The 16112-nt window shown below is 40.6% G+C and overlaps 1 protein-coding gene and 1 long non-coding RNA gene across 2 annotated transcripts in view; one reads left to right on the forward strand and one right to left on the reverse strand.

The window, feature by feature from the left end:
- Positions 1-4758, reverse strand: part of Potem (POTE ankyrin domain family member M) — a 41584-nt gene extending 36826 nt beyond the window's left edge. The window contains exon 1 of the mRNA XM_087589404.1: positions 4342-4758. Within this exon, the coding sequence (XP_087445530.1) occupies positions 4342-4598 (257 nt within the window). The 5' untranslated portion in view covers positions 4599-4758. The remainder of the gene's footprint in view (positions 1-4341) is intronic.
- A 3303-nt stretch (positions 4759-8061) lies between these two features.
- LOC148000482 (uncharacterized) overlaps positions 8062-16112 on the forward strand; it is an 87621-nt gene continuing 79570 nt past the window's right edge. The window contains exon 1 of the long non-coding RNA XR_015639748.1: positions 8062-8314. This is a non-coding gene — a long non-coding RNA (uncharacterized LOC148000482). The remainder of the gene's footprint in view (positions 8315-16112) is intronic.

The following is a 16112-nucleotide window of genomic DNA, read 5'->3' on the forward strand; positions in this document are numbered from 1 at the left end:
CTCGAATGTTCATTTATTGTGCTAGGGATATGGTACATGACTCTTCCTATTTAAGGCAGGTGTTCTATCCTGACCTTCTTCGCTGCTCAAAGCAGCCTGTCTGAATCCTAGAAAAGTTCCCAAATTGATCTCAGCTTGAATTTAAATCATACTCTAATATCTGGAACTTACTAGTTACTCCTCGGTATTTTCAGGAGCTCCATGACTCCATGTCCCCATCCAAGGGATGAACATTAAACATATCTTAATAGGGGCTACTCTGATGTTTCAGTTCGAATGGGGAAGAAATCTGCTACAACACTACAAGCATTTCCAGCTCCTGAGAGCTCAGCATTTCCTGATCATGGTAATGATTTCTCTTCCTAGTGATAACAAACAGAACTATTCTGTGAGAGAAAAACAGGATTTTATCAGCAGTACACATAAAAAAATTCATATAAAAGAAGTTTACATTTCTTAATCCTCCTATCTTATCCATTGTGGTTACCTTCATTTTCATTCACATTTTACCCTCTCTAAGAATGGAAGGTCATTTATCCTTTTTATTATTTTACAACTATAATTAGCAATACTTTTAGCACTTTACAAAATTAAAGGTAATTATCATGCAACCCATTGTGGCCTACATTAAACAAAATATGTCACAATCAACAGGTAAGTGGCAATTTTACCGGTCACTTGCATCTATGTACATTTTTAACAGTGAACAAAATATAAGCTCTCAGTCCTCAATACTTTCTTTTATTTTTATTTTCACATTTCATTTTTTATGCCCATATGTAACACTTCTATACTCGGTATAGAAACCAGGACCTCATGCTTTGCCGTATATTGATCAATGTGCCCATGGACTCACACCAAAATCAGGTAAATATTGCTACAAGGTAATAACCTATGGTGGCATAGCTGCCTTGCTTGAGATTCATAGAGTTTCCGTAAAATGAAAGGAGGGTTCCAAAGAGTAATGTTCATTTCATGTTATATTTAAATTTATAGAATGTAAGGAAGCTTGACTGGGCAGAGAAATGAAGTTTTACAAATGGGAAGATCTTGAGAGATATTAGAATGTGTATTCTACACAGGGGATATCTAAGTTACATGTGGGGAAAAATGGACTGACAGAATGAAAAATTACCATTGGACAATTCAGTGTTTTTAAAGAAAATATTCAATGAACAGAAGAATATTTTAAAACTAAACTTCATTCTTGTATTCTTTATATGAAGCTCCACCTTAAAGACTAATTAACATCTTAGAATAACAAAATGATCAAGAAGCATGTGAACTAGGGAAAATATGCTGGTGTGTCATCGATTCCCCTTCAACCATAAAGACAGGATATAAGAATGAGGTGCTAACCTTTAAAAGTCTTGGAAAAATCAGGAATTCAAAGCTTACTATAAACATAGGAAAAGCAATATACAGCAAACCAATAGCCTACATCAAACTAAATTGAGAGAAAGTTGAAGGAATACCACTAAAATCAGGGAGTAGTCAAGGATGCCCCCTTAAACAAATTCAGCAAAGTGGCTGGATACAAAATTAACTCAAACAAATCAGTAGCCTTTCTCTATTCAAAGGATGAATAGGCTAAGAAAGGAATTAGGGAAACAACACCTTCAGAATAATCACAAATAAAATAAAATAACCCAGTGTGACTCTAACCAAGCAAGTGAAAATCCTGTTCGGTAAGAACTTCAAGTCTCTGAAGAAAGAATAGAAGATCTCATAAGATGGAAAGATCTCCCATTCTCACAGATTGGCAGGATTAACATTATAAAATTGGCCATCTGTCCAAAAGCAATCTACTGATTCGACGCAATCTCCATCAAAATTCTAACTCCATTCCCCATGGAGGTAGAAAGAGCGATTTGGAAATTCACTTGCATTAACAAAAAAACAGGATCCTGAGAACTATACTCAACAAGAAAAAAAATTCTGGGGGAATCACCCTCCCTAACCTTAAGCTGTATTACAGAGCAATAGTGATAAAAATGTTATGATACTGGTACAGCGATAGGCAAGTAGATCAATGGAATAGAATAGGAGACCCAGAAATGAACCCATACACCTACCTATGGTCACTTGATTTTTAACAAAAGAACTAAAACCATCTAGTGTGTAAAAGATAGCTTTTTCAACAACTGGTGCTGAATCAACTGGCACTCAGCATGTAGACTGCAAATCAAACCTTTCTTATCACCCTGTACACAGTTAAAATCCAAGCAAATCAAGGATCTCCATATAAAACCAGATATACTCAACTTAGAAGAAAACATGGGGAAGAGCCTAGAATACATGAGCCTGGAATACTTGGGAAAATTTCCTGAACAGAACAGCAATAGTTTATTCTCCAAGATCAAGAATCAACAAATGGGACCTCATCAAATTGCAAAGCTTCTGTAAGGCAAAGAGTACTGTCATTAGAAAACAATGGCTACTAACAGATTGGAAAAGATTTTTATGAATCCTACATCTGATAGAAGGCTTACATCCAATATACACATAGAATTCAAATAGTTGGACTCCAGAGAATCAAATTACTCTATTACAAAATGGGGAACAGAGCTAAACAAAGAATTCTCAATTGAGGAATATCAAATGGCCAAAAAGAACCTAAAGGACTGGTCAACATCTTTAGTCATCAGAGAAAATGCAAATCAGTACCACCCTGTGATTCAACGCCACACCAGTCAGAATGGCTAAGATCAAAACTCAGGCAACAGAGGTAGGCGAGGATTTGGAGAAGGAGGAACACTCCTCCTTTGTAGGTGGGAGAGCAAGCTGGGACAACTCTGGAAATCTGTTTGGAGGACCCAGCTTTACACACTCCTGTGCATATACACAAAAAGGGCTCCAACATAAAACAAAGAAACATATTCCATTACATTCACAACAGCCTTATTTACAATAGCCAGGAGCTGGAGAGAACCCAGATATCCGTTCATCTAAAGAGTTCACATGGATGACCCCTGGCTTCAACTGCATATGTAGCAGAGGATGGCCTTGTTGGGCACCAATAAGAGGAGAAGCTCGTGGTACTGCCAAGGCTCTAGCCCCAGTGGAACGGAATGCTAAGGCAGGGAATCCGGAAGGGGTGGGCAAACGAGTGGGGGTGAACCCTCATATAAGAGGAGGAGGGACGATGAGCAAGGGGGTTCATGGTAAGAACCCACACACACACAGAGAAAAAGGAATGAGGGGCTGGGGTAGTTGTTAAAACTCAATTGGTAAAGCATTTGTCCTGAAAACCTGACTGCTGATCTTGGGATAAGGGGATCCACAAAGCTCACTTGCCTACAAGTGTGAGGATCAGTGTGCTCCAAGACAGTAAATAAAGCACACCATGGACTTGCTTGAGTGGAGTCTCCAGAACAGAGGGACGATGGGTTGGAACCCACAGGGAGGCCTGCTTGCCTGAGCTCAGGCCTTAGAACCCCATGGTGGTACAACATAACTAGCAGTCGACATTGTCTCTGACCACCACACCCTAAGCTCCACACGTGTGGGGCACAGGAAGTGAGATGAGGACAATCTCTGTCCTTCACATGTGTATCGATGTAAAAACAACAGTACAGAAGGTGATTACATGGGAGCATGGTCACAGTTCCAGTTCTAAATGTCTTTGATCCATTATTATTTTATACTATATTATTATATTGTATCATATACATTATATTATATTATACATTATTATATTGCATCATATTATGTATTAAGAAAGTCGTCATAGAATCAGGGGGAGTGGGAAGTGGGATGGAAGAGGCAGGACAGGACATAACATTGAAATGTAAATGTATGAACTATCTAATAAAAATGAAAAAACAGAAAACAACAACAACAAAGAAGAAAGAAAATCTAGATAGGGGTCTTGGCAATAACAGCTCTAGTTTTGTTTAGTAGAGAACTCAGTTTGATTGCTAAGACACACAGGGCAGCTCACAACTGTCTATAGCTGCAGTTCCAGGGGATCCTGCACCAGGTTCTATCACAATGGTACACAGAAAATACACAGAGGCAAAACAACGGTATTTATGTGTGTGAGTGTGTGTGTCTTTTTGTATGTTTACAAAATGTAAGGGTTAACATAAGAATAAAATTATGTAGTTTCATTAAGGCCTAGGAGCTGCTGTTCCACAGTGTGGAGGTCTCATACGACTAAGAGCATTTAGCAGGTATAAAACCCAGGGGTCCCCAGTGAAAATGAGCCTATGTATGACCACTCTCTACCCTCAGATTGTAGCCCTGGAAGTTGATTTGTCTTCCTCCTTAGCCCTGAGTGTCCCTAACAGTTCCTACCCTCCTCCTTTTACTCCCCTCATCAATTTGAAGCCCCATTACCTGCCCCTCCAATCAGATTCATCCACATGATGATGACACTCATGGATCATACTTTCAATTTTCTCCACGTCCCCAACACAGGCCGCTGTTTGTAATCGACCCACGGGATCATACCCGATCAGATAGAGGGGAAATTTCGTCGTTTTCTTTTGACGCAGGCATCCAAAACCAGGACAGGAGCGCCACAGACGGGTGTACCAGCGTCCCCTTCTGGGGAACTTCAATGCCAGAGCATCATATTCAAAATCTTCCTCCATTATGGAGCGCTAGGGCCGCCCAGGACCTTCTTACTCTCTCTTCCCTCCCATTTAGCTAATCTCCACCTCCCAAATTATACGATAAGAGTTTGCTAAAATCACCAATTCTTGCCAAAGAAGTGTAGGCAAGACCTGCTCGTTCAGGGTTAACTGAACTATACTTCATCACCTAGTAACACAGCTGCACTGGCACCACCATAGTGACATGCTCTGAGCTCACAATGGAGCTGGCTTACGGACTGTACCCTATGCTTATGCTCCATGTGTGCCCCCCTCAGACTCCACTGTTAGGAGCCCAGCCCCCTCAGTGCTTGTTCAAAGCTCTGTCAATGTTGACGCTGAAGTAGATCTATTTGCATGGCCTTCAAAGGGAGTACTGAGGGCAGTTAGGGCAGCCATTGCAATCTGTAACCCTAAGACTGGCCTGATGGACCTAAAAAAATCATCCTGATTTGGCAAACCCAGACCCAAAACAACAAACATTTCATGTGTCTGCTGTTAAGGATGTTAGGTTTTAAGTATCTGATATGAGAACTACAATCTGGATAACCACACAGGATTCCTGACTATCTACTAGGGAACTAGGGAGCAGAAGAATATCGCCCCAGGAAGAGGAAGGAGTGTATAGTGTTGGGAAGAGATAAAAGCTAGAATAGGAGGGGTTAATGAGAGGGAACCGGGAGAAATGGGTAGAGGCAAAGGGTACACACTTCTACCTCCCTCGCATTTTTCAAGCCCCATTACCCTCCTTTCATATTCATCAACATGATGTTGACTGGAGTTGATCACTCTCTCCAGTGTATCCTGGTCACCTGCTGGCTGCATGTTGGAATGGGCATACAGATTCATACTTGATAAGGAAGAGGGTCAGTTTCTTTTTCTTAACCAGGCACCCACAGCCCTGGCATGCAAGCCTAGGTAAAGTAGGAAATAAGGGGAGGGACAACAAACACTAAAGTCCCTTTGAAAAAATTAAATGGAAATCTGCTACTCTATTAGCTTCCTATATGTATGGAATACATATGGAGCCAAAAACTAACATGACACGAGGCTCCACTTAGACATCTTGTGCCACCAAGTTACAAATCCAGCAACAGGAATGGGTGACAACCTGTTGAGTCATTATCCAAAGGGTCCTATAGAAAACCTTGACCATCACAAGCCAGTGCCAAGACTATTGGTTGCTCTACACAATCTGATGTTCAGGACTGACTTCTGAAGATAACATTTCTGTCATCACGGGGGGGGGGATAGGTTGAGCCGGGGTCTAACTAGACTCTTCACACTACTAACCAGAGTTCATAATACTGGAAGGTAACCTGTCTGCTACTGGAGGGCAAAGGTAATCCTCAACATCAGTCAGCTTCAAACCCTGAAACCTACAGTAACACCTACAAAGAAGCTCAAAGGCATCTTCAAATCTAATTATAGGCGATCTAGAACTCTCATATCTTCACAGGCCCAGACATACATATAGTGCACACACAGACACGTAGGCAAAACATTCATACATGTGAAAGAAGCATTATCTTTCAATAATAACATGTTTACAGGTATGTAATACACTTATGCAGCAAATTCATCTTTTTCAAGTATATAATCTAGGAGTGCATTCTTACTATGTCATTAAATTATGCATCCCTTATACTATTGGTTTTAAAAATATTTTAAGTTTGAGAAAACTCTGTGGCCATTAGAAGGTACTCTTTATTCCTCCAGATCCTACCCCCTATCAACTTGTTAGGCACCAGCTCAGCCTATCCCTCTTTAATGACAGAAGTGTTACTTTAAGTATAGGAACTTAAGATCAGGATGTGTAGAGCACACCATAGCCCATGATGTGCCTGGGTTTCATGGATGCTTTGAGTTAAGGAGTAAACTGGCTGCAATCCAATCTAACATTTGGTCTCATTCGGTTGGTTTTTGGTGTAGATGTTGTCGTCGTTGTTGTTGTCGTTGTTGTTGTTGCTGCTGCTGCTGCTGCTGCTGTTGCTTCTGACATTGTTTGATAGATTGATTGGTTTTTTGGTGTCTGGTTTTTTGAGGTTTTTGTTTGTTTAAGTGATTCCTTGTGTGAGTGATTGGTTGATTTTCAAGAAAGTTTGTCTCTGCCCACCCCCTTTCTCTCTCTCTCTCTCTCTCTCCCTCTCTCTCTCCCTCTCTCTCTCTCTCTCTCTGTCTGTGTGTGTGTGTGTGTGTGTGTGTGTGTGTGTGTGTGTGTGTGTGTGTTTGAGTGTGTGTAGCTCTGGCTCTCCTGAATCTACCTCTGTAGACTAGGCTGGCCCCAAACTCGTGAAAATCTACATGCCTCTGCTTCCTGAGTGCTGGGATAAATTTCTATGCCCCCACGAACCAGGTCATTTTGCGTATTTAACAAAAATGAAGTCATCTAATATAGAAATATCCCCTTTCTTGGTCATTAAATAATAGCTTCTTTTATCATAAGATACTGTCAATGCCTCTGTCCATCTCTAGAGACTAGTCCATTGTATCAATATGATAAACTCTGTTTACCCATTCATCATGCTGGACCATTTGGGGTTCTCTCTTTTGTCTTTTACACTTAGCAGGGCAATTATACATCAATCACAAAAAAATGAGCTTCAGACTTGCCCTCAGGACAATGTGATGGAGAAGATACCTCTACTGTGATTCACTTTTCCCAGATTATATCCACATTTTGTAGAGTTGCTTAAAATCAACCAGCATCCTAGCCTCCAAGGCTCCAGTGCTGCTGTTGAGCAGAGTCAGAGAGGATGGAAGAGTGAATTTTGGGGGCATTCCTGTAAAACTAGGTCTTCCGGATGGAACAAATGCTAGCAGTCATGAGTCCAATACAGGGGCCTTTGCTGAAAACACCCCACACAGAATGGGGCATCCTAATTCCATCAGGTACTGGAAGGAGCTCCTGAAGTTTTAAAGGGTACCAGTTGAAGACTGGTTTTCACTTGAAAAATACACTAAAAAGCTACTGATGTAATAAAGAGTATAGAAACTTGTGGCTTTCACTTAGAACATTTTAATGGGAAACTTTTTTTTAATTAACTTGAGTATTTCTTATATACATTTCGAATGTTATTCCCTTTCCTGGTTTCCAGGAAAACATCCCCCTAATCCCTGCCCCTCCCCTTCTTTATGGGTGTTCCCCTCCCCATCCTCCCCCCATTGCTGCCCTCCCCCCAACAATCTAGTTCACTGGGGGTTCAGTCTTAGCAGGATCCAGGGCTTCCCCTTCCACTGGTGCTCTTACAAGGATATTCTTAATGGGAAACTCTTAATTAAAAGGCAAACAGTTTAGGTCAACACTCATAGGATGAGTCACTAGGACTAGCAGCAGAGTCCTTGACAAGAGGGAGTCCTACTTAGCAATCTCATGATAAACCCTCACAAATCAGAGGCCCACTGCTCTCCTTGGACTGTTTTACTAACAGTGCTGTGCTGGCTTTCTTTTACAACTTTACAGCGTACGCAGACCAGACTCCATAAATTGTCATGTCTGCAAACGTCATCTGCTGTTCGTGACGTCACTTTATCTCTGAAAAAAACTGAGCTTCACTAAGGATCACCTTGGACATGGATACATCTACTGTCATGGTATTGGCCTGCTGCCTGCCCGATGGCAAAGAAGGACAAATGAGTCACCTCCAGGACACTGCAGTCACAGAGACATGGATTCTCCTTGATCAAGGTTCCAATCTCCTGGATTGCATCATCTGGTAAATGCGTGAGAAGTATTTGTTCTTTTCACACATAAAATCCTGTTCACCAAAATCAGTGAGTGCACAGTGCACCCTTCAGGTGCAGACCTGACCTATTAGACTGAGAATAAATTTTAACAAACATCCATGCTCAGTGGAATCCAAACATCACATCTGTCCTCCCAAGTGGAGGATATTTATACTCATTAAATTGCAGAAATTACTAAAATACCTAAATACTGAAGGGAAACACAGGGTGGCTGGTGCCATTGTGCTGTCTTTAGGTGATGCTCCCACAGGTCCTCTGAATGCACGAAAGGGAAAGTACTGACCTCTACCTTCATCCACTCAGCAATTCCTTGTTTGAATCCTATTGACTTCTTAGTATTACTTCTCAGATTCCATGTTGTTTTTTCTTCTCTTTTACTAGTTACTTGGTATTATGTCTGTAAGTCACTCACTACAGTAATCTATCACCCCAATCTCTTAGAATCTCTACGTTTATTTGCTATAGAGATAATGAAGTCTTGAGGGAGAGATGTAAAGGAGTCATACCATTTAAAATGGAGTTACCACCTTCTCTGTACACTTTCCAGGTTGGGGTCTCTGTGTTAGTGTCTATAGCCTACAAGAAGATGATGCTTTTCTAACGAGGGTTCCAAACACAGATCTATAGCTATGACAGTCATTTCATTGATACGGATAAGAGTACTGAGTTTTCCTTTTGGCTCAGGACATATCTACTCTTAGGGTTTTGGCTGCTTTAGCAGTTTCAGGCCTGGCTTCCATCACATAGAGTGTGTCTGAAATAGAATCAGGAAATAGAATTATTTCCATAATATGTGTTCCACTACTGTACCAGAACATCTTACGAGCCAGTAACTGGTTTACTTTGCAGTATTTGTAGCTTTGGAATAACCATGCTTGCATTTCTGTTCTGAAATCATGCAGACTACTTTACGTATCATGAATGCTACTTGGTAGGTGTGAAGCTTAATAGATAAGGCTTTTCTTGTGTTTATAGAGTAAATATACTTATTTTTATAGGAATCTATTAAGATTTTTACGAATGGTAGAGGCATCATTTTCAGCTAAATGATGATGATCATTGATTTATGCCATGTTTTAAATTTCAGGAGGTATGATTTATGAATGGATGTTTTTATTCTCTATGCTATAGGAGTAATGTTCAGGAAGTACCATTCTGCACAGCGAAGTCAAACATATTTCCTATTTTCTCATCTGCCACATCTGTGGTATGAAGTCTTATGTTTTGTTCCATGATGCATGTGGCATTGACTTTTGTGCTTGTTCTGTGTAATGGACCAAGTTTCTGTCTTCTCCATGAAGCTGTCTCTATTCATCAGTATAATTTGTTAACGTGCTGTCAATTCCCCATATACCATGGATTTATTTTTAATTTTTATTTTTTAATTAATTAGTTAATTAATATATACTTTCCTTCAATCTCTTCTCCAAATTTTGGCTTCATATTTCCTGCTATAAATATTTTTGTTCCCCCTTCTAAGAAATACTGACACAAACACATTTTGGTTGTCCTTCTTCTTGAGCTTTATGTGGTCTGTGGATTGCACCTTGGCTCATCTGAGCTTCAGGGCTACTATTCACTTATCAGTGAGTGCACACCATCTGTGTTATTTTCTGGGGTCACCTCACTCAAGATGATATTTTCTAGTTCCATCCTTTTGCCTATGAATTTCATGAAGTCATTGCTTTTTAATAGCTGAGTAGTACTGCGTTTGTGTAATTGTACCACATTCTCTGTATCCATTCTTTTGTTGATGGACTTCTGGGTTCTTTCCAGCTTCTAGCTATTAAAAATAAGGCTGCCATGGACTTACTGGAGCATGTTTGTCTGTTATATGTTGGAGCATCTATTGGCTCTATGCCCAGAAATGGGTATACCTGGGTCCTCAGGTAGTACTATGTCCAATTTTCTGAGGAAACCCCCAGCTGATTACCAGAGCAGTTGTACCAGCTCGCTATCCAAGTAACAGTGGAGGAGTGTTCTGCTTTCTCCACATTCTTGTCAGAATCTGTGGTCACCTGAGGTTTGTTCCTAGCCACTCTGAGGGGTGTGAAGTAGAATCTCAGCATTGTTTTGATTTGCATTCCCCTAATGACTAAGATTGTTGAAGAACATTTCTACAGGTACTTTTCAGTTGTTCGATATTCCTCAGCTGAGATTTCTCTGTTTAGTTCTATATCCATTTCTCTAATAGGATTATTTGGCTCTCTGGAGTCTAAGTTCTTGAGTTCTTAGTACATATTGGATATTAGACCTCTATTGAATGTAGGATTGGTAAAGACCTTTTCCCAATCTCTTGGTTGCCGTGTTGTCCTAAAGACAGTATCCTTTGCCTTAGAGAAGCTTTGCAATATTATGAGGTCCCATTTGAAAGTCCTTGAGCAGAAGCCATTGGTGTTTCTTTTCAGGAAAATTTCCGCAGAGTCCCTACGTTCGAGGCTTTTCTCCACAGTTTCCCCTCTGGCTTTGAGTGTTTTCTTTTTATGTGGATGTCCTTGATCCACTTGCCCTTGAGCTTTGCACTAGGGAAGAAGATCAATATGCATTCTTCTGGGTGCGAACTTCCAGTTGATCCAGCAACAATTATTGAAAAAGCTATCTTTTTTCTACTGTATGGTTATATTTCCTTTGTCAAACATCAAGGGACCATAGGAGTATTTGTTCATTTCGGTGTCTTCAATTCTATTACATTGATCTACCTGCTTGTCTCTGTTTTTAATACCATACAGTTTTTAAAACTATTGCTCTGTAATACAGCTTGAGGTCAAGGACGGTGATTCTATCTTTTATTGTTATTATTTCTTTATGTTGAGGATAGTTTTCTCTATCCTTGTTTTTTTTTTGTTGCTATTCCAAGTGAATTTCCAAATTCATCTTTCTGACTCTATGAAGGATTGAATTGGAATTTTGATAGATTGTATTGAATCAGTAGATTGCTATCAGCAAGATAGCCATTTTTTATTTATTTACTTTTACACTTCAGATTTCATTCCCCTCCCAATCCACCCCCTGACAGTTCCACATCTAAATATTGCATACCTCCTCCCCCTACCCCTTGTCTCCTCCACAAGGATATCCCCAGCCCAGCAACTCCACCATATGTATAAGCTTCCTGGAGCCTCTAGTCTCTTGAAGGGTAGACATCTGCTTTACCTGAACCCAGACAGGGGTGTTCAATGACTCATGGCTGTCTGTGTACAAAATTATGGACAGATGCTTAATTACGTTTCCCAACCTATGAGCCTTTGAATACTGTTGCAGATTTCATTATTGCTTTACCTCTATGGTGTATTAACTCCAAATCTGTGTCGGTGAGGGCTCAAGCTGCGCTAATGTTGATGACTGTGCTGACCTACATGGCTCCTTTATATTGACCTATTAAATTAATGATGGATTTCTAAATGTCATTAAAGAATCGTGTTGGTATTCTTAGGGGATTGCACAGACTATCTAGATGAATTTTTGTGTTATGGCCACTGTCTTACGTAGGACTTTAGTTGTGTGAACAGACACCATGGCCAATGCAACTCTTAAAAGGAAACCATTTCATTAGGGCTGGTTTACAGCCTCAGAGGTTCAGACCTGTTATCATCACAGCAGGATCACTGCAGCCACCAATCAGACATGGTGAAGGAGGATCTGAGAGCTGTAGATCTTCATCTGGATGGTCCTGCAGAATACGGCCTTCTAGGCAGCTAGGATGAGTGTGTTAAACCCCTTACACACAGTCGCACACCTACTCCAACAGGGCCACTCCTACTCCAACAGGACCACGCTTCTAATAGTGCCACCCCTGAGCCAAGGAAATATAAACCATCACATCCAACTCCACCATATTAATCCTTCTGACCTAGGAGCATGGGGCTTTTCCATATTACTGTATCTTCTTCTGTTAATTTACATTAAGTTTAGAGTTTTTACTGTACATGTCATTCAATTCCTTGGTTATATTTAATCTATAATGTCTGTGAGAATCTGTTAGTTTGCTTATTTGCAGAGTGTGCTGGGTATTTGGATTTAGGAAACTAACTTGGTTTTATGCATTGCTTTTCCTCTAATACAATGCTGAACAATTGAATAGCTGCAGGGGAATTTTGGTGGAGGCTTTAGAGTCTTTTGTGTATATCAACCACCCAGGCCTAAATAAAGTGACATTGGCTTCATTCTTTCAAGGGTGTACATCTATCTCATTCACTTGTGCTGTTATTCTAGCTAAGACTTCAATGATTTTATTGAACAGGGGAAGATCAAATATACTTTTCACATTTCTGATTTCTGATTTAGTGTGAATGCTTGGCATAAATATTTTAGAATGATATTTGCTGTGTACCATTCTTATCTTGTCTTTATTATATTGAACTGTATCCTGGGTCTGATGGTTTGTATGTGTGAAGCCGAGGAAGTAGCAGTATTAGAAGTTGTGACCCTGTTGGAATAGGCATGTCACTGTGGGTGTGGGCTTTAAGACCCTGATCTTAGCTGCATGGCTGTCAGTCTTAAACTAACAGCCTTCACGTAAACATGTAGACTACTCAGCTATCAAAAAACAATGACTTTATGAAATTCAAAGGCAAGTGGATGGAACTGGAAAATATCCTGAGTGAGGTAACCCAATCACAGAAAAACACACATGGTATGTATGCACTCATTGATAAGTAGATATTAGCCCAAATGCTCGAATTACCCTAGATGCATAGAACACATGAAATTCAAGAGGGATGACCAAAATGTGATTGCTTCACTCCTTCGTTAAAAGGGGAACAAGAGTACCCTTGGGAGGGAATAGGGATGCAAAGTTTAGAACAGAGGCTGAAGGAACACCCATTCAGAGCCTGCCTCACATGTGGCCCGTAAATATACAGCCACCAAACTAGATAAGATGGACGAAGCAAAGAAGTGCAGGCTGACAGGAACCAGATATAGATCTTTCCTGAGAGACACAGCCAGAATAAGGCAAAAACATTGGCGAACGCGAACAGCAAACCACTGAACTGAGAACAGGACCCCCGTTGAAGGAATCAGAGAAAGGACTGAAAGAGATTGAAGGGGATGAGACGCCATATGAACAACAATGCCAACCAACCAGAGCTTCCAGGGACTAAGCCACTACCCAAAGACTATACATGGACTGATTCTGGGCTCCAACTGCATAGGTAGCAATGAATAGCCTAGTAAGAGCACCAGTGGAAGGGGAAGCCCTAGGTCCTGCCATGACTGAACCCTCAGTGAACGTGATTATTGGGGGGAGGGCAGTAACAGGGGAAGATGGGGATGGTAACACTCATATAGTAGGGGAAGGGGAGTGGTTGGGGGATTTGGCCTAGAAACTGGCAAAGGAAATAACAGTTGAAATTTAAATAAGAAATACCCAAGTTAATAAAGATGGAGGAAAAAATACTGAATAAAAGAAAGGAATGTAAACCTTTGAGGCAAGTTGTAAACCTGTCACTAGAATTCATTAATTAAATATTAATTCTATGTGCATATTGTTTAAACATCTGTGTTTCTTTCAATGGCAAACTGTGATCATATTCAAAATGAGGCATTTCCTTTCATTTTTCTGACGTTTCCTTTTGCTATTGTCAATATAATTGAAATAAGGTGAGATAGGACTCTTGAATGGACATACACTTCCTGCCTTGTTTTCCTATTATACAATCTTCTGCTTTATCAGGAGCTCTGAAGAATTAGCTAACGTATGCAGAAAAACAGTAGACTAAACCCTTCTGAAAATGTGCTGTCAACAGAAACAAAATCCTGCGCTTCCTTCACTACATGATTTTTATAAAGCTATTAGAATAAATTGACGAAGTTCATCATCACAAACATCTCCCCATTTGATTTCAAGCAGGCATGGTAACAGAATCGGCTCTGCATGGCAAACCTGAGACCTGAATGATGTAGGAGAGGAGCCTGAGGCAGAGATGAATCTTTGCTCTCGGCATGATTTATTGTGTGCTGTCTCCCAGGTTTATCATGTCCCTATTTATTTTCTGTTTAATCTTAATTGTATACTGTTGAATAATTGAAATGTGGGAGCTGTATTGGATTTGGGCCTGGTTGCTTTGTCACTGTGTGGCACAAGAAGTTTACATTCACAGAATGTTGTCAGCCTGAACAAGACCCTTCTGGGTCTCCAACAAGGTTTGACCCCTGCTGAGCCCTGCCCTTGCATGTGGAAGCCTTTTGTCCCCAACTGGGAACAGTCTGGCCGGGTACTTCTCACCTGAGTCAGAATTAGGCTGGCCTTCCTGGTTATTTCCCTAATTTATTCAGGCCACATAGTTGGTCCTTTGTTACCGAAGTCTCAGCCAGGGTTCCCCACTGTGCTTGACAGATACCTGCTAAGTGGTGTTCTTTGGATATATAGTTTGGTCAATAAAGAAACCAGGAGCTCTTCTGGCTTGACACGAATAACCTGTGTGTGTGTGCTTCTTTCATCCCGCAGGCTTTCGCCCGATTCTAGGTACCCTGTTGGTGCTGGCCCCGACATTGAAAGACTGTGTGAATTTTCTCTTGATAACTGACAGACTGTTGGAGATTCCTATGCATGATTTACTGGTTGTGTTCATTTCCTTTGTATGCATGACAGGCACTTAGCTTTTCCTATGGATGACTCTCACGCAATGTATGTGATCTGTGGATGACTGACAGACTGTGTGTGTTTCTAATAGATGACTGAGAGGCTGTTGACTTTACTGTGGCTGTTTGAAAGGATATTGAAATTTCTTATAAATGGTTCTAAGGCTATGGGCAATTCCTATGGGTTATTGATAGGATGTAGATTTTTCCCCCAGATGACTACCAAGTTGGGGGTGTGCCATGTAGCTGACAAACAGGCAACTCTTTCCTACAGATGATTGACAGGTTGTTGGTTTTTCCTATGAATGCCTTACAGGTTGTGGGTACTTTCTATGGATGATTTCATGTAGCAGTCATTTACCATGGAGGACTGACTGAAAGTCTGTGCATATTTGTTATGCATACTGAACAATGGTAGATACATACTATGTATGGTTGACAGGCTTTGGCTATTTCTTATCAATGATGGACAGGGTGTAGGTATTTCCTATGAATGACAGATAGAGTGTAGGCTTGTCCTTTGGACAAGTGACAAAGTTGGTATATGTTTCCTGGGGCTGAGTGATAGGCTGTTGACACTACCTATGAATAATCCACAGGCTTTGAGATATGTTGTGAAAGACTGACAGGCTGTGGGTCTCTCCATTGAATGACTGGCTATGGGAGTTTCTAATGTATGACTGACCGGCTCTGAGAGGTTTGTATATAAGTTAGCCGCCATGTCCTGTGGTTGATTAACAGACTATGGCCATTTGTTATGTCTGATTGACAGACTGTGATAATTTCTTCTGGATGACTGACAGGTTTTGTGAGTTGCTGGTAGATGATTGACAGGGTGAGGGGATTTCCAGTGGATGACTGACAGGACATGGGCAATTCTTATGGATGGTTGCCAGGCTGTGGGCTTTTACTTTGGATGATGTAGGTGTTGGGGACAGATTTTTGATAAGCTGTATGACTTGTGGGTGACTGACATGTTGTGCTTCTTAAGATAGATGATTGATACATCATAGGCATGACCTACAGATGCAGATCTACAGACCACTTGTTTCACTGTAAATTTTATAAACAAATGAAAATTGAAATCCCCAGTCACCAATACTTTGACTTTTTCAATCCAAATTTCATTTTTTATGCCCACGATTAAGCTTTCTATATTTGCTACCATTATGATCACAACATATT

This window comes from Rattus norvegicus, chromosome 16 (genome assembly GCF_021556685.1).
Source record: "Rattus norvegicus strain SHRSP/BbbUtx chromosome 16, alternate assembly SHRSP_T2T, whole genome shotgun sequence".
Lineage (NCBI taxonomy): Eukaryota > Metazoa > Chordata > Mammalia > Rodentia > Muridae > Rattus > Rattus norvegicus.